The sequence below is a fragment of the Myotis nattereri genome (genome assembly GCF_964212035.1).
Source record: "Myotis nattereri genome assembly, chromosome: 3".
NCBI lineage: Eukaryota > Metazoa > Chordata > Mammalia > Chiroptera > Vespertilionidae > Myotis > Myotis nattereri.
Window position 1 is genome coordinate 207104162 of NC_138077.1, and position 17988 is coordinate 207122149.

At 61.2% G+C, this 17988-nt stretch overlaps 1 protein-coding gene across 5 annotated transcripts; it reads left to right on the forward strand.

Annotated features, from left to right (window-relative positions):
* Positions 1-683: 683 nt before the first annotated feature.
* Positions 684-17988, forward strand: ATP13A2 (ATPase cation transporting 13A2). Of its 5 annotated transcripts, XM_081087881.1 has the most exons (29): positions 704-895; positions 5475-5569; positions 5681-5863; positions 6171-6229; positions 6392-6518; positions 6800-6876; positions 7943-8020; positions 8216-8285; positions 9088-9222; positions 9316-9382; positions 9476-9607; positions 10193-10348; positions 11223-11333; positions 11418-11464; positions 11545-11733; positions 12788-12994; positions 13480-13575; positions 13654-13813; positions 13918-14038; positions 14153-14277; positions 14864-15024; positions 15145-15261; positions 15409-15488; positions 15763-15915; positions 15997-16093; positions 16739-16962; positions 17047-17198; positions 17326-17495; positions 17593-17988. In XM_081087881.1, exons 1-29 carry the CDS (start codon positions 886-888, stop codon positions 17725-17727), a joined length of 3534 nt encoding a protein of 1177 aa, XP_080944007.1. In that variant the 5' UTR covers positions 704-885; the 3' UTR covers positions 17728-17988. The 5 variants fall into 5 exon arrangements, with proteins under 5 accessions (XP_080944008.1, XP_080944010.1, XP_080944009.1 ...); XM_081087882.1 differs by lacking the exon at positions 12788-12994 and having other exon boundaries at positions 684-895; positions 6797-6876; positions 17047-17187; XM_081087884.1 differs by lacking the exon at positions 12788-12994 and having other exon boundaries at positions 699-895.

Here is a 17988-nt window from a genome sequence, read left to right on the forward strand (position 1 = left end):
GGTGATCAGGGCTGGCAGCCACTGCTCGCACCCGCAGATGGTGCCAAGTGAGCGGGACCAGCGCTGGGCACCGGCAGCGGGTGTGAGCGGGGCCAGCACCGGCAACAGGTGTGAGCGCCAGGCAGGACCGTGGTGCACGGGGAGCCAAGAATTTTCAGTAACCACCAGAGGCTCTCCCCAATGACAGCAACCAGTGCCCCGCCTTGGTCTGGCACCCACGCTCACCTGCTCCACAATCACGCCGTGACCAACACCTGCCATGTTCTGCACACGCTCCCTGGTGGTCAGCGCACATCATAGCAACTGGTTGTTCCACTGTTCGATCTATTTGCATATTAGCCTTTTATTATATAGGATTTCTTAGTGTCACACCACTGTGGGTGTCAGTGTCACCTGTGTGAATCTGTGTTCTGTGTGTGTGTCTTGGGAGTCTATCTGTGTGTCTAAGGGTTATTGTGTCTTTATCTCTTAAATGTCACATCTCTTCTGTTTGTGAATTGGTGTGAGGGTTGTCCTGTACTTGTGTTTGGGTGCCTATATGTTCGTGTGTCTCAAGGTTTTCCTATCTGATTCCCTGCGAGTCCCCTCTCTGTGAGTGTGTGTCAGGGCTGAGGCGTCTCTATCTCTGCGCCTGCGTTGGAGACGGCTCGGACTACAAGTCCCAGCAGCCCCTGCGGCGCGACGGACGACGTTCGACCGCAGTGGGTGGGGCGGGGCTTCAGAACACGACTGCGGCACCTTCCCAGGCGCCGACAGCTGCTAGCGCCCAGGCCGCCCGCCGCACTCCCGCCCTCCGCCTCGCACCCCCGCCGCGGGGCATCGCGACGCCCAGGCCCAGGCCACGGGCCGCAGCGCCGGGGCCGGCGATGAGCGCGAGGAACCAGCATGAGCGCAGGTGAGTGCGCGGCACAGGCCACCCAGGAACCGGGCGCAATCCCCGGGCTGCCCGTGGTCACAGTTGTCAGGGGGCGACATCCCACCGTGGCGTCGCGAACCAGGGGTGCGAGCTCGGGGGCGTCCCCCCGCCCACCCCCTCCCCCGTTGCAGATAGTCAGCCCGGGGGCCCTTCCCAGGGAGGCCAGGAGCCTGGAGATGGCGCCGCGCAGAGCCGTCCCCTCCCGCCTCCCTGCAGCCCTGGGAGAGGAAGCTCCCGGTGGCGGGGCGCAGGGAAATGCCCCCGCTCCCACTGGCCTCGCTCCCGCGAGTGCGATGGCTGTCCAGGTGCGGGGAGAGGCCTGGAGGCCGCAGCATCCGGGGCCTCTGAGCAGTTTTCTCACGGCTGAAAAATGAATGGAGTTGGAAAAGCCAGGCTCCGAGTCCCTCGGTCAAAGGCACAAAAGGCCACTCCCACCCCCTGCCTCGGCCCCCAGAGGAAGCTTATCAACATCCAGGTCCAGAGACCACACCTTCCATGTTACCATCACAGGCTGCCCAGGCCCATCGTTTCTAGAACCTAATTGAAATCCCACCTGTTGAGAATGGAGGCCCGTCGACCTTTCCTACCCAGGAGGTTCTTTTCTCCAGGTGAATCACTCAGACCCCAGACCTCAGCAAAGGGCCCACCAGGGCTAGAGCATCCTCTGCAGCTGCAGGCCCCTCCTCCAGGTCTCTCCTCCCCCAGCTGCCCCCGCAGGCCCCACCCCCAAAGTCTAGAATGCACCCGGGGTGAGGGAGGGGAGAGGCTGAGAAAGATGGCCCCTGAGCTCCCGGTCCAGGGGTTGGGGTGCTACTGGCAGGTTGTCCCTCACCCCCTAGTCTGGCCCCAGGGGAACCACAGAGGAGGAGGCAGCGCTGCCTCCCTGGGCTGCTGCGAGATCCCCAGCAGGAAGCCGGGCTTCCGGAGGAAACGAGAGTTGCCCGATAGCTTTGACTCCAGCCCCTCTGTTCTGCCCCCAGCTTTGCCCCAGGGCTGTGGAGTCAGGCCAGGCAACGCAGTGTGGCTTTGGCCATGTCAATCAACCTGTTTGTGCCTCATTTTAAATGGGGATCCTAATCCATGCTTTTCACCACGGGGTGGCTGTGAGGAATGTGCTTATTTAGACCCATTCTTTCCAGCGTCTCCCCTTCCAAGCTGTATGGCCCTGAAAAGGGAACTTCGAAGCTTTGTTCCTCTGCTTCTTCAGCTGTAAATGGGGATAATACTACCTCCCTCAGAGGGTTATGCATGAAGGTCAGTTGCTTTTATTCAGAAGAGCAATACAATCCTCGTGAAAGCATTCTTGTCCCACACAGCCTGCATGTGCCTGCTCTGAGCTGGTGGGACGGAGAGATCAGACACTTCCCTGCTCTTCCTGTGACATCCCGGGGGAGACTGAGATGTGAATAGATAAATAAGCACATCAGAGTGTTTGCGTCCTATTGGAGAGAGTGCCCTGGGCCTGACCTTGGCAGGAGACTAGATTTCCACAGGTGTGACTTCCTCCTTCAAGCTTCTCTGCCTTTCTTCTTCCCTCGGTTGACTGGGAGAGCATCCAAGGAAAAAGACAATGACGGGTGTGTCATAGATGTGGGAGGAGGGGAGGGAGCAAGTGAGGGTGGCACAAGACGGTCACTCGCCAGACCTTCAAGAGGGGGCTCGCTGGCCACCGATCAGTTATTCTCATCATTGATGTTTCTGTCTCCCTCTCGCTTCCTCTCTGAAATCAATAAAGATATATTTAAAAAAAAAAAAAAACACTCAAGAAGGGGCTCACACCTCTGCACCTCACAGCTGACTGACCTGAGGCAGGAGATGGACATAGTGACGCCTCGTTCGTCACTTCCATGCTCTTACGCAGGGAGACGTGCAGGCATTTGGTCATTCATCCAGTAAGTGGTTCCCGAGCCCCCGCCACGTGTCAGGCGCGCTGAGCAGGATGGCCGATGTCACCTGTGCAGGCCTGACGTCATGATGGATGTTTGCGGATCCGGGTGGAATGGGCAGACAGGACTTTGCAGTAGGATAGGCCCTTTCCAGCTGTGAGACCAGCCCGTGAGCTGTCCCGCCGAGGGTTTTAAGGCACTGGGAACAGTGGCACAGCTGTGAGTGCTCAGGCCATGTGACAGGAAAGTGGAGGAAAGCCTGGGAAATGGGTCAGCGCAGAGCCACAGCTCCCTGGAGGGGAGCCAGCAGCCACCGACCTGGCATGTGCAAGCCCAGGCTTCCGGAACCCCAGACACCCCGGGTGGCTCCCACTTCCTCCTGTGCCAGCTGCTTCGGGGTTAGGATCCTAGACTTGGGGAGTGGAAGGCCGGAGAGGCTGAGGCACTTGACTTGCAAAAAAACCCAAAAAACGCTTGCTTGTTAGAGAGCCAGGAGCACAATTACTGTGGAGATGACGAAGGTGATGGAGAGGCCCTGCTTACGAGCATGGGCCCTAGATCCGAATCCCACCACTCCCTGGCTGTGTAGCCTTAGGTCACTTACTACACCTCTCTGGGCCTCAGTTTCCTACTCTGTAAAATAGGGATGAAATGAGTACCTGCTTCATGGGAATAAACGAATTAACAGATGTAAAGCCCTGGGAGCAGGGCCTGGGCTGGGTCAGCCCCTTAGAACATGAGTTGCTCTTCCCCTTATACCACAGAATCCTCCAGAACAGCTGTAAGGCGTGAGAAACGACCCACCCTGCCCACTCGGAGAGCTGGTCTCCAGGGCTGGTGGGGGACTAGCATAAAAGACAGAAAGGACTCCAGGAGCAACTGGGACTGCGGCCTTTTGCAGTGGGGCAGGCACAGGGCTGTGGCTTGTTGGTGGCAAGCACCTGAGAACCCAGCGTTGCCAGGCAGGCTGTGTCGTTGGCCTGAAGCCCCGTGCCTCTGTCCCCCACACCAGGAGCAGCCTGAGTTTCCCCTGGTTACATCGGAGAGCAGAGGGGCCGAAGCGTTTGTCTGAGGGCCGGGGAAGGAGGGAAATGAAGCCTCAATGAGCCTCACTCACAAGCTGGACATGGCCAGGCCTAGAGATTGAAGGGACCACCCCAGGGGACCCAGGCAGGGTCTCTGTGAGCCCCAGGGAAGAAGAGTCCCTGGCCTCCCGCCCCTCTAGCCTTGAGTAGACTCCTGGCCATAGCCCCTGATGGCTGAGGGCTACAGTCATGTGCGTGTGCGTGTACGTGTGCGTGTGCGTGTGTGTGTGTCTGTGTGTCTGTGTCTGTCTTCCTGGAGCTGGTGACTTCCATCTGTCTTCTGAGTCACCTGAGTGGACAGAGGAGTGATTGGCAGTAGGTGGGGCTTGGGCTAATTTGGTTTCTGACTCACCGCTGTGAGAGCGGCTTCAGGAGGTGCAGGGCAGGGCGTATGCCCTGTTCTCTGAAAGTGCCCACATAGACCCCAAAAGCACAGGATCCGGACCCTTGAGTTCCTGGCTTCACCATTTATGGGGGAGGGGCAGGGGGGGGCTGTCTCTGAGCCTCAGCTCCCTCATTTGCATAATGGGAAAAAGGAGTCCCCCTCATCGTGTTGCTGGGTTAAATGAGTTAATTTGTGTAGAGGCTTAGAGCTGCTCTTGTCACCTGGGAAGTGCTTAATGGATGTTGGCTGCTCTTATTATGGTTATTAGCGTAGTAATTACTATCCCCATCACAAGGCAAGGAGATGTGGGGGCTGGGGTAGGAGACAGACTGCCTGGTCTGATGGGACACACAGCCCCAACCCTCAGGGCGTTCCCAGGTGGTAAAGCAGGCGGATGAGAGCCCGCCCTGGGGTCTGCCTAGCTGGGCTTGCGTCCCTGCGCTCCATGTGCTTGTGTGATCTCGGGGTGTCTCTGAGCCTCATTTTCTTCTGTAAAAGGGGACAGTCATTGCGCTTACGCGGCAGGGTTATGTGTTAATTGTGTAAAGAGCCCGGAGTAGAGCTGGCTCACGCACATGGGGCCGCTGTGGCTCGGGGAAGCTGGAAGCCCAGGTTTGGGGGCAGAGCAGCTGAGAGGCGGTGATACTGTGACGGTGGCAGGTGCCTGGGACACCACAGTCCTGGGGGCTGGCTCAGCTCACCCTCCCCTCCCGCCCACCCCAGTGGCTGGGTCCCTCCTCCCCACTCCCACCCCACCTTTGGGGTGAGGCTGCCCTCAAAGGCGGGCTGACGTTTTACCAGTCCAAACTGGACTTCCCCGCATCTCCTCGCTGCCAGGCCTATGCTGGCCTTGAACAAGGATAAGCAACCGACCCTGCCTTCAGGGTGGGGACCAGATGGGAAAGTGGGACACAGTGCTCCCAGGAGGCTGGCAGCAGCATGTGTGAGCGCTGTGGAAGCTCAGGGTGCTCCCCAGGCACGTCCCCCAGAGCTGGGCCCACCCCCGTCAGAAGTCACCAGACACACAGTAAACAAGACACTGCGTGAGAACCAACAGACCGGCCAGATAACAGGCCCGGGAAGACTTGAGCTGTTGTCCCGATCACATCAGTTTATTAAAACGGCGCTGCTTGTTATGTTTAAAGAAATAAGAGGAAGAGGAGCCCTCTGCCCCCAAATGACCTTTTTCTCTCTGTCCACAGACAGCAGCCTTCTGGTGGGCAGCACGGCCGCCAGCTATGGGACCCTGACGATAGAGCCATCTCTCGATCCCCTCAGCTCCTCAGCTTCATCCGTGGTATGTGGGCCGGCGGGGGCAGGTGGGACCAACACCAGGCCGCCCAGACCCCCGGCTTCCTCCCCCAGCCCCGCCCGCCCCCACCTGGCCTTCTTCTCTCCCGGCGCCCAGAGGCTCAGCGGCTACTGCGGGAGTCCATGGAGGGTTATCGGCTATCACGTCGTGGTCTGGATGATGGCAGGGATCCCTTTGCTGCTCTTCCGCTGGAAGCCGGCATGGGGGGTGTGGCTGCGATGCCGGCCGTGCAGCCTGGCCCGCGCCGAAACACTCGTCATCGAAACAAGAGACAGAGAGGTGAGAGGCCAAGCCGGCAGCCTAGAGCCGGAGGAAGGCGGCGCTGGGTCAGGTGACGGGTGGAGGGTGCTCAGGTTCATCCCAGCCTGGCCACTAATTTTCCGCGGGACCTTGTGCAGACTGTTCCCTCTGGACCCCAGCATTCCCATCTGAGCAGTGGGCGGAAGGGGCAGGTTGGGTGGTTCCTGAGGAGGCCATCTATATTCTTGATCTCTGCCTCCTCCAGCGGGGACTGCCTGGCTGTGGGGAGGAACCTGGGGGGAGGGGGGGTCTCTTCCAGGACTAAGTCCACTCCTCTGCGTTCCAGGATAGTTCGTGGCAGCTCTACACTGTCCGGGTGCAGACTGAGCCCATCAGCAAGGGCAGGTAAGGCAGCCCATCACCCCTTCCCAGAAGCCCCTGTTCCCCGGCCCCCACGCACAAAGGTCTGGCACCCTCCCCTCCCAGGGACAGAGGGTGGCTCTGGGGGGATGGGGAGGTGGTGGGTTAGCTCCCAAAGCTCTACAGTAACCCCCAAACCCTCCCCAGCCTGGAGCTGCCCCCACAGACCCAGGCGGAGGATGGGCGGAGCCAGGCTGCTGTGGGGGCAGTACCGGAGGAAGCGTGGAAGGACACCGCCCAGCTCCACAGGAGTGAAGAGGTCGTGAGTGGACAGGTGGGTTCTGGACAGTCCTTGCCCCGCTCCAGGCTTTACTCTCAGATGCTGTAGTGTGTGTGTGTGTGTGTGTGTGTGTGTGCGCGCGCTCACTCGCTCAGCGGGGTGGACTCCATGTTCTCCAGGCACCTTTGGTTTTGTCCTAAACATCCAGGAAGCCGACTGACCACTTTACCCTCCTCTCTTGTCGCTCTCCTGTGACACTGGTCCCTGCCCCCACCCCACGCGAGCGCTGCTCCGGGGCTGCCTGAAGCCCAGCCTCTCCTCTCTCCCCCCAGCAGCAGCTGCTGCGGTTCTACCTCTTCCGGGGCCAGCGCTACGTCTGGATAGAGACCCAGCAGGCCTTCTGCCACGTCAGGTAGGGCCGTGGCTCACACCACCTCCCACAGGGTGCTGCGTTGAGCCAAGGAAGTGGCCTGGGCTCCTCCCCGCTCTGTGCCTTGGCCTCCTGAAATCATGGGCATGTCCCTGGGCCCGGGGGTCTCTATAAACAGGGCATGAAGAGAATCCCCGCCTCCCGGGGCTATTCGAGGGTGAGGCTCCTAAGTGTCATATAAAGCTCGGCCCAGCCTCTGGACTCACACCATCTGTTTGGGGTCTGGTCCCAGCTCTGCCGCCTCCTAAGCGCCTTATAAATGCGAGCTTACAACACATCTGAGTTGAGCCCCAAGAAGCAGACCCTGAGCCAGGGATTCAAGTGCAGAGTTTGCCTGGAGAGTGATCCCACGAAACTGGGAAGTGAGGTGGGACTGGCAGGCTGCCAGGGGAGTGGTTATTGTGGGCACCTGGAGCCCAGTCCACTCAGGAATCTCTGAGCCCATGTAGAGCACACACCTCGGGGTGCCCTCACCCCCAGAGTGAGGAGGCTGGGGTACCTGTCCATCACCTCCCTACCACTGTTGGTTGTAGGCAGAGCAAGCCCCTGTAGCTGGGAGAGCCCTTAGGTGTCTGCACTCAGCTTCTGCATCGCGCAGAGGTAAATGCCAAGGGCATGTGGGGGTGGCACCAGCAGCCTCTGCTACATACGAAGAGCAGCAAAGATCGCCAATGGGTTTGTCATTTAGTGAGTGCCAGGCACTGTCCCAGCACTTGGCAGGCTTACCTCCCGTAACCCGCCCGCAGCCCTCTGAGGTTGGTGCTATCACCGTTCCCATGTGGCAGGTGAGGAAACTGAGGCACAGAGAGGTTAAGTGACTTACCTAAGGCGTCACTGCTCTTGTCACTGTTGAATATTGTCAGCTCTCGTTGTTCTCTCCTTGCTGAGAGGGTTTGGGGCCAATCAGAGGAACCAAGGAGAAAGCTAAGCCCAGGGCTAGTGAGGGACCTGCTTTCCCTGGGAGCTTAGTTGGCAGAAGTGGGCCAAGGGGCTGGGGGTGCAGAGCGCAGGCCCGTCACCTACACCATGCCCCTCCCCACCTTCCCAGCCTCCTGGACCAAGGCCGCACCTGTGACGACATCCGCCACTCCCACTCCGGCCTCGGCCTCCAGGACCAAACCGTGAGGTGTGTGCTGCCCTGGACCAGAGGCCCTGAGAGCTGGGGACGCCGTGCCCCCACCCCGCGTGCTGCCTTCTTCCAGTCACCTGCCTTCTCTGGACCTCAGTTTCCCCAGCTGTAAAATGGGGAGCTCTCACCCCAAGAGGGTCCAGCTGCCACAGCCCCTTTTGTCTGATGGCTTTGCCCCTTCTCCTCTTACAGGAAGGCCATCTACGGCCCCAACGTGATCAGTGTGCCCGTCAAGTCCTATCTGCAGCTGCTGGTGGACGAGGTAGGCTGTCGCTGGGCTGCGTCCCACCTCTGGCCTGGACTGGCTGTGCCACCTTGGCCAGGGGCTTGCCTTCTCTGGGCCCAGACTAGCTGTCCCCTTCTCCACCGTAGAGTCATCTCAGACCCAACCCCAGTCAGCCCGGGGTGAGGACCGGGAGGTTCTGGCCCAGGCTGGGGACTAGAAGCCAAGGTGAACCCACACAGCCTGGGCTCCTGCTCTGTGCCGAGCCCAGGTCCGGGGCCTGTCCGTGCACCACCTCCTCATTCTCCCACAGCCCCGTGAGCAGGGACTAGGAGTGGGACACTGCTCACATATAAGGAACACGAGCTCAGGGCGGGGATGTGGCAGGGCCAAGGTCACACAGGGACAAGGGAAGCCAGTGACCCTGACCTTCGGAGTATAGTTACCCTCCCAGCCCTCTGAGCCAGGGACAGACGCCTGTGAAGGGCAGAGGTTCTTAGAGTCTGGTCTGATGTGAGCTCTGGAGAGCCACTTGGGAACTATGTGGGCAAGTGATTTAGGCCTCCTGTGCCTCAGTTTCCTCACCTGTAAAGTGGAGCTGATGCAGCATCTTCCTGGCGGAATTGTCATCACATGTGTGACCCTTAGACGAAGTGCTTCTCAGGGGCCCGGCATGCGCATGCCCACGTCCTGTGCAGAGCGAAGAAGCTGGGGCTGGAGGGACGCCTGGATGGACTGACGGCCTGGCGGTGGTCCTGTGACCGCTGCAGGGCACTCTGCTCCCTGGGCCGGGCTGCCTTGGGAACCACGGGCCTCACACTGCCTCCTGCCCCTCCCCCAGGCACTGAACCCCTACTACGGGTTCCAGGCCTTCAGCATCGGGCTGTGGCTGGCTGACCACTACTACTGGTACGCCCTGTGCATCTTCCTCATCTCCTCCGTCTCCATCTGCCTCTCGCTGTACAAAACCAGAAAGGTGGGTGATGTGAGGTGGGTAGGGCAGGGCGGGACAGGTGGGTCCCCAAGGGGGCTCCACCCATCCACTCCCTGCTTGTCCCCCTGATTACAGCAAAGCCAGACCCTGAGGGACATGGTCAAACTGTCCGTGCGCGTGTGCGTGTGCCGGCCTGGGGGAGGTGAGAGCTGGGGAAGGGAGGGAGGTGGGGGAGGTGGCTGGGGCCTCCCCCTTCCTGCCTCTGGGTCACGCTGAGGCTTCCGCTTGCCTGCAGAGGAGGAATGGGTTGACTCCAGCCAGCTGGTGCCCGGAGACTGCCTGGTGCTGCCCGAGGATGGTGGGCTGATGCCCTGCGACGCCGCGCTGGTGGCCGGCGAGTGCGTGGCCAACGAGAGCTCTCTGACAGGTGAGCCGGCTCCTGCATCTCCCCCCCTGCACCAGCCCCGCAGCCTCGCATCAGGACTTCCAGTTGGAGTTTTCTCTTCCCTCCTGCCAACAGCCTGGCCTCAGCATTACTCGTTCCGCACCCCTCGGGCCCTCAGTAAGAGATCGCTGCTCTGCCAGGCAGTGGGCTCGGGGCCCTGCAGTGGTTAAGCCCCCTCGTATCAATACTTCATTGGTTTGAATGATAAAAATAGCACAGCTTGTTAGAAAAGAATTCCCACGGAAGGAGGCGGTCTCCCCCAACCTCAGCCCCTGCTTCGCGTATGTGTGCACACGCACACGCCTGACTCCCCCAAGAGATGGTTCCTGTAACTGACAGGCTGCACACACCCTCCCGGGTCTGTCTCGCTGTGTCTTTATGTCGTTGCCCTCTGCCCTCAGTGGCCCTCTTTGTAAAATGGAGGCAGTGGTTTTTCACACGTAGTTATGAGAGTTACACGAGGCCTGGGGCTGAGGAAACAATTCCCCACATAACTCTTGGTCTCATTGGTGGGATGTGGGGGGCAGGCACAGAGGCCGTCAGGGGCCTCACACCACGTCCTTGCAGGGGAGAGCGTGCCAGTGCTGAAGACGGCCCTGCCCGAGGGGCCAGTGCCCTACGGCCCGGAGACCCACCGGCGGCACACACTCTTCTGCGGGACCCTCGTCTTGCAGGCCCGGGCCTTCATAGGACCCCACGTCCTGGCCGTGGTGACCCGAACAGGTGGGAGTCAGGGAAGCAGGGAGGGTGCCGGGCCCAGCACCTGGAAGAGAGGCCTGTGCGTGCACCACCCTCTTCATTCAGGGGCCATGGGGCAGGGAGGACCCACCTCTGCCGCTGCCCTGCTTGGGGTTGGCTGGAGGGAGGGATGTGGCGAGCAGGAAAGAGCCCCCCCGCCCCCAAGGTTTCAGTTACCTGCCGTCAGCCACGGCCTGAAAATAGTAAGTGGAAAGTTCCAGAAATGAACAGTTGTTTAGTTTTAAGTTGCACGCTGTTCTGAGTAGCATAATAAAATCTCACACAATCCCACTCTGTCCCACTGGAAATGTAAGCTTCCCTTTGCCCAGCATATTCATGCCCGGTACTCTACCCGCCCTGTAGTCACTTCGCCAACTCGGTTACCAGACTGGGTGTTGAGGTATCACAGTGCTTGTGTTCAGGAAACCCTTATTTTCTTAATAATGACCCCAAAGTACGAGAGTAGTGATGCTGGCAATTCAGGTATGACAGAGAGAAGCCGTAAAGCGCGGTCTTTAAGTGAAAAGGTGCGTACCTACGGGAGGAAACAGTATATATAGGGTGCGTTACCATCACGGTTTCAGGCACCCACTGGGGGTCTTGGAGCACGTCCCTTTCAGATAAGGGGGGACTACTGTGCAACTTCAGCAGGTTTTTGCCACCTGGGAACGAGACCCAAAGTCACCGGGTCGGACTTACTAATTGAGTTTTCACTAAACTCTATAAGGGCTGGACAAGGCCTGTGGGCTGTCATGTGTATGTCTTATAACCCCAGTGCTGCAGGTGAAATGGGTAGGGATTGAGGAAACCCATCTTGACCTTCAGCATCCCCTGCCTCAGTTTCCCCATCTCCTCACAGGGTTCTGCACGGCTAAAGGGGGGCTGGTGAGCTCCATCTTGCATCCCCGGCCCATCAACTTCAAGTTCTACAAACACAGCATCAAGTTTGTGGCTGCCCTGTCTGTCCTGGGTGAGTGTACCCTGTGCCCCACTGCCATGGTCCCCAAGGCCCCAGCCTAAACCCCGCTGAGTCCCTCCCTTGCTGTCTCCCCAGCTCTCCTCGGAACCATCTACAGCATCTTCATCCTCCACCGAAACCGGGTAAGCCTGGGTGGGGGCTGCCAGTAGGAGTCCAGGGCCCATCCAGTCCAGCCCTTGGCATTCACAGTGCCCCCTGCCAGGTGCCTGTGAACGAGATCGTGATCCGGGCTCTGGACCTGGTGACGGTGGTGGTGCCGCCCGCCCTGCCAGCCGCCATGACCGTGTGCACGCTCTACGCCCAGAGCCGGCTGCGGAGCCAGGGCATCTTCTGCATCCACCCGCTGCGCATCAACCTGGGGGGCAAGCTCCGGCTGGTGTGTTTCGACAAGGTGGGGGCCGTGGGCGGGGCTGGCGTGGGGCGGGGCACAGACAGGCATCACGGCCAGGCCTCCCCACCTGCAGTCTTCACTCAGCAGCGTTGGCCGAGGGCCTGCTGGATGCCAGGCCCTGTCCCAGGGGGGAAACACAAATATCTGAGATCATTAATTCATTTGTTTGAGAGCCACTGAGGGCCTGCTGTGCGCCCAGTACTACTGGGGACCCCTCAGTGACCCGCAGAGATGGACATGGGTATGGGTGTGTGTGTGTGTGCGCGCACCCACCTACTCCCCTCACAGCAAGTGAGCCAGGGAGCACAGAGAGCCACTGGTGTGATGGGTTTTAGGAAGGAAGTGAATGGGGTACATGATGGGCGGTACATGGGGGTCACTCTCTTAGAGAGGGCAGTCAAAGAGCAGGTCCCTGGGTGACCTCAGTGTGGGGTGAGCCGCACAGATGTGGCAGGACAGGGTGGGGTGTAGGGGCAGTTGGGAAGGAACCAATGTGGCTCCTTGGAGGAGCAGGCCATGTGCGTGGGGCCCCGGGAGCAGAGGGGAGATGCTGTTCTGGGGGCAGGGGGGCCATGAGAGTTTTGAGTGGAAAGGGTGGTGCATGATCAGATTCTCAGAGTCCCCAGGCTAGACGAGGAGCCAGACAGGTAACCGATGGACGTGTAGGAAATGCAGGAATTCTTTTATTCATTCATTTGTTCATTCATTCATTCAACAATTACTGACCAGACCTTCTCCCTGGTACTGCAGTGAGCAATTGATGGGGTAGCAAAGAGGCTGTGGGTGGGAGCCCAAAGCCAGGACACCTGACCCAAGGTTAAGGAAGGCTTCCTGGAGGAAATGATGCCGATGAAACAGCAGGGGCTGGGGAGGACCGATCAGCACAGGGATCCAAATGTGCAAAGGCCCAGAGACGAGAGAGGACCTCTTCTGGCTCCAGCTCTGGCTCCTGGGCTCCCATGGGACCCACCTGGCCTGGGGTGTGGGCGCCCAACCCAGCAGGGCACAGCTCATCCCAGGCCTCACCACCGGGCTGCCCCCTTGCCCCCTGCAGACAGGCACCCTCACTGAGGATGGCTTGGATGTGATGGGTGTGGTGCCCCTGCAAGGGCAGGCCTTCCTGCCACTGGTCCCAGAGCCCCGCCGCCTGCCCATGGGGCCCCTGCTCCGAGCACTGGCCACCTGCCACGGCCTCAGCCGGCTCCAGGACACCCCAGTGGGCGACCCTATGGACCTCAAGATGGTGGAATCTACTGGCTGGGTGAGGAGGCCAAACAGGGTGGCTGGGCCCTAGGTAAGCCCACCTGGTCTTCATTCTAGGACTTCCAGGGTGTTCTCGGTTGTGCCACCATCAGTGGTAACAATGACCAAGGCCACGTGCTCAGCACCTACTATGTGCCAGCACCTACTAAGTGCCAGTTCGCTGTTGTAGCTGTTGTCCATCTCTTCACGTACTCCTCCCTGTGGCCCCAGGAAGGAAGCCTAAAGCTGCCTCACAGGGAGGAAGCTGAGGCTGAGGGAGATCTGCAGTAGCTTGTCCAAGGTCACCAGCAGCTTTTAAGTGGCAACGCCAGAGTTTGCACTTGGGTCCATCTGACCCCAAAGCCCACATTCTTCTGTTCTATCCAGTCTCACGTTAAGGAAGTCTTTCATAGTCTGACTGAGTCTCTCCTGCTGCCTCTCTCCACGGGCCAAGGATCGGCAGCCCCAGGCCCTCTGATGCCAACCTCTCTGCCTGCCTCCCAGGTCCTGGAGGAGGGGCCGGCTGCAGACTCGGCATTTGGGTCCCAGGTGTTGGCAGTGATGAGACCTCCCGTTCAGCAGCCCCAGCTGCAGGGCATGGTGAGCTGAGGGTGTGCCTGTGGGGTGGGAGGGGAGGGCTCCACAGGCCAGCCCCTCAGCTGCCCCTCCAACCTGCAGGAGGAGCCCCCGGTGCCCGTCAGCATCCTCGGCCGCTTTCCCTTCTCGTCATCCCTGCAGCGCATGAACGTGGTGGTGGCGTGGCCAGGGGCCGCTCAGCCAGAGGCCTATGTCAAAGGCTCCCCTGAGCTGGTGGCAGGCCTCTGCGACCCCAAGACAGGTGAAGGGTCCGCTGGTCGGCCTTGGCACAGAAGGGGGTGGACGCCCAGCCTCTGTCCCTACATCCCCCTTCTTGTCCCAGTGACTTCTGCCTCTGCCTGGCAGTGCCCGCCAACTTCGCCCAGATGCTGCAGAGCTACACGGCCACTGGCTACCGCGTCGTGGCCCTCGCCGGCAAGCCGCTGCCCATCCCACCCAGCCTGGAGGCGGCTCAGCAACTGACCAGGTGGACCCTGGACACCAAGCCTCAGGCGTGGGCAAAGGGAGGCCTGGTGCAGGCAGAGCCCAGAGCTGGGGGAGGGGCCTTGTTCACTGCGTGACCTCTGACCCCACCCTGCAGGGACACGGTGGAGCAGGAGCTGAGTCTCCTGGGGCTGTTGGTCATGAGGAATCTGCTGAAGCCACAGACCGCATCAGTCATCCAGGCTCTGCGGGGGACCTGCATCCGCACGGTCATGGTGACAGGTACCAGCGGGGCCCGGTTAGGCGGGCTGCCCCCTCCTGGGCAGACAGAGATACCTAGTGGCACTTCCTGGGGCACATGTCCTGGATCTTTATACAGTGTCCCTCCCACCTGGTCATTGTCACCCCATCTGACCGACGAGGAAGGTGAGGCTCAGAGGGCCCAGGGGTGGTGTGGGGCAGCCTGGGCTCCACCCCATGGCTCACCTGCTGGGTGGCCTCTCCAAGGTCCGGTGTCCACCTTTGAGAAATGGGGGAAATGACAAAGGTGTGACAGTTTCGTGGAGCAAAAAAAGCAAAATTCTAGCCAGGTGGCATGGAGGAGCCCAGTGGGTCTGTCTCCTCCTGTCCCCCCCTCACCTCCCACACACGCTCTCCCAGCAAGTCCCACGGCACTAAGTAGTATGTGTGGAACTCACACCCAGGCCCCAGTTTCTAAGACCTTTGACGCCTAATTCTATAGACGAGGAAACCGAGGTTCACGAACATTGATAACCTGTCCAGCCTCGACGTTCCCATCCGTGAGTGGCAGGAGAGTGAGGGTGGCCCTGGCAAGCAGCTGGACCCTGACCTGCCCCATGCCCTCCAGGGGACAACCTGCAGACAGCTGTCACTGTGGCCCAGAGCTGCGGCATGGTGGGCCCCCAGGAGCGTCTGGTCATCGTCCACGCCACTGCCCCTGAGCGGGGCCAGCCTGCCTCCCTCGAGCTCCTGCCCGTGGAGTCCTCGGTGGCTGTGAACGGGGCTAAGGTGAGGTTGGCCCAGAGTTCCTGCTGCGTACCAAGCTGGTGACCTCACCCCTGTGCCACCTGACCCACCCCAGCAATCGGGGTGGGCAGGGGAGCTGAGCTGAGCTTCCTGGGCCCCTAGGATCCTGACCAGGCCGCAAGCTACACCGCGGAGCCAGACCCCCGATCCAGCCACCTGGCCCTCAGCGGGGCCACCTTTGCTGTGCTTAAGAAGCACTTCCCCAGGCTACTCCCCAAGGTAGGGCTTGCCTCCCCGCCCGCCTGCCCCCACCCCCCTCCCAGCCTCCCTGGTCACCCCCCACCTCCCGCTGCTCTGCTCTTTCCTCTTGGCTCCCCCACCCCCATCCTGTGGCTGCCTCAGCCCCCCTCCCCCTTGTGCTCCCAGGTCCTGGTTCAGGGCACCATCTTTGCCCGTATGGCTCCTGAGCAGAAGACAGAGCTGGTGTGTGAGCTGCAGAAGCTTCAGTGAGTGCACATGGGGGAGGGAGAGGGGGCACATGCTGGTCCAGGAGCCCCTGTCTCCCACCTCAGGGTCAGAGAGAACCCATGCAGGCTCCTGGGGCTGTCATGCCAAAGTCGTCATTGCACCCATTTACTGAGCACCTACTATGCACCAGGCACCATGCAGGCAGTAGGGACCCAGCCATCCCCGTGTTCTCCCAGCAAGCCCGGGAGGCACCTCACAGGCCCAGAGCCAGCTTGGGAATTCAGGCCAAGCCTGCCCACCCCTCCGTGTCAGGTACTGTGTGGGCATGTGCGGGGACGGCGCCAATGACTGTGGGGCCCTGAAGGCAGCAGACGTGGGCATCTCACTCTCCCAGGCTGAAGCCTCGGTGGTCTCGCCCTTCACCTCGAGCATGGCCAGCATTGAGTGTGTGCCCATGGTCATCAGGTGAGGCGAGCAGGGGCCCGTGGGCGAGGGCTGGCCCATCAGCCAGCCCGGGCGCCCTAATGTCCATACCCTGCTCCCCAGGGAAGGCCGCTGTTCCCTCGACACGTCCTTCAGCGTCTTCAAGTACATGGCCCTGTACAGCCTGACCCAGTTCATCTCCGTGCTGATCCTCTACACGGTGGGCATCTGCCGAGCTCCCTCAGAGCCGGGCCTGAGCGCAGGCCCCGTGCCAGGCCCAGGGAGAGGGACACTCGGGAATGGTTAGGGGCCCAGCCGGTTCTGGGATAGATGGTGTGGCTCTGCCACTTTCTAGCTGTGTGGCCAGGCTGGTGTGCGAGGGTGAAATCACAGAGCCTGTGGGCCCTCGGAAACTGGAGAGGGGTTCTGCCCTCCGCGAGCTCCCCCAGGGGACACCGAGGCAGAGCCCAGGCCCAGGAAGGAGGTGCAGGCGGCTGTGGGACGGAGCCCAGGCCCCTCCCTTTCTCGTGTTTCCCCGTCAGGGGCGTCTCAGCCCCTCTCTGAGCACCTGCCCTGCCCCTGTGGAAGCCATGCTGCAGCAGGTCCTAGTGTCTGGGGCCTGCCCGGTGTCCATCTGAGGCCCGGGGCTTTCTGTGGGCAGGAACCGGGCCCTCCCCTCACCCAGTGCTCGAGGCAGAGCCTCAGTCTCCCCGAGGCCAGGACTTCCCTGTGAGTAGGGGAACCTGCCCATCAGTTCAGGCCTCGCAAAGTCAGCAGAGATGGGAGAGGGGCTCCCTAAGGGCGGGGCTGGTGCCTCCCGTGGGACTAGCGGCGACCTTTCCTTCTGCCCTCCCCCCCCCACCAGATCAACACGAACCTGGGCGACGTGCAGTTCTTGGCCATCGACCTGGTCATCACCACCACGGTGGCCGTGCTCATGAGCCGCACGGGGCCGGCACTGGTACTGGGGCGGGCGCGGCCGCCGGGGGCACTGCTCAGCGTGCCCGTGATGAGCAGCCTGCTGCTGCAGGTGGCCCTGGTGGCCGGCGTGCAGCTGGGGGGCTACTTCCTGGCTGTGGCCCAGCCCTGGTAAGCAGGGTGCCCGTCCCCAAATCCCACCCTGCCGTGTCCTCGGCACGCTCATCCCCTGACCCCTGGTCCCCATACCCTCAGGTTTGTGCCTCTGAACAAGACGGTGCCCGCGCCAGACAACCTGCCCAACTACGAGAACACAGTGATCTTCTCTCTGTCCAGCTTCCAGTACCTCATCCTGGCTGCAGCCGTGTCCAAGGGGGCGCCCTTTCGCCGGCCGCTGTACACCAACGGTGCTGCTTGGGGGCGGGGCGGGGCGGCACAGGAAGGGGAGGGGCTGTGGGGGCCGGTGCCTATGGGGGGGATCCCCTGGACATGTGTGTGGGGGTTCCCTGGCCTAATAGACTCCCCCACCCCCAGTGCCCTTCCTGGCGGCCCTGGCGCTCTTGGGCTCCATCCTGGTGGGCCTCCTCCTGGTCCCCGGCCTCCTGCAGGGGCCACTGGCACTGAGGGACATCACCGACACCTGCTTCAAGCTGCTGCTGCTGGGCCTGGTCGCCTTCAACTTCGTGGGGGCCTTCATGCTGGAGGTGGGACCCCCCTCCCCCCCCCAGTTGGGTCAGAGAGACTCTGGGTAGGGGGGACCCAAATGGCCGCCCCCCTGCACTGTCCCTGCTCTCTCTGCAGAGTGCGCTGGACCAGTGCCTCCCCGGCTGCCTGCGGTGGCTGCGGCCCAAACGGGCCTCCAAGAAGCGGTTCAAGCAGCTGGAGCGGGAGCTGGCGGAGCAGCCCTGGCCGCCGCCCACCCGGCCTGGGAGGTAGTGCGCCCCGTCCGGCCCACTGGACTCTGATCCCCTGCCTCTGAGCCACCGACGGCGCCATCTGCAGACACCACGACCACTACTGCAGCCCCCAGGTTGGCGGTTGTCATGCTCCCGTCCCAAGTCTGCCCAGCCAGCCTCCCTGCCCCCACCCGGAGAAATGCTACCTGAGTCCTCCTCTTCAAACATCCCGTAGAGACAGCAGCCTCCAGCCCCACTCAGCCGCTGTCAGTGTAGCAAATAAAGTCATTATTTTATTGGC

Bases quoted from the DNA above. Each gene is read 5' to 3' on its own strand.
- ATP13A2 (XM_081087881.1), top strand. The intron at 5,570-5,680 runs GTATGTGGGCCG...CCCGGCGCCCAG, and splicing joins GCTCCTCAGCTTCATCCGTG to AGGCTCAGCGGCTACTGCGG. The intron at 11,334-11,417 runs GTGAGTGTACCC...CTGTCTCCCCAG, and splicing joins GGCTGCCCTGTCTGTCCTGG to CTCTCCTCGGAACCATCTAC.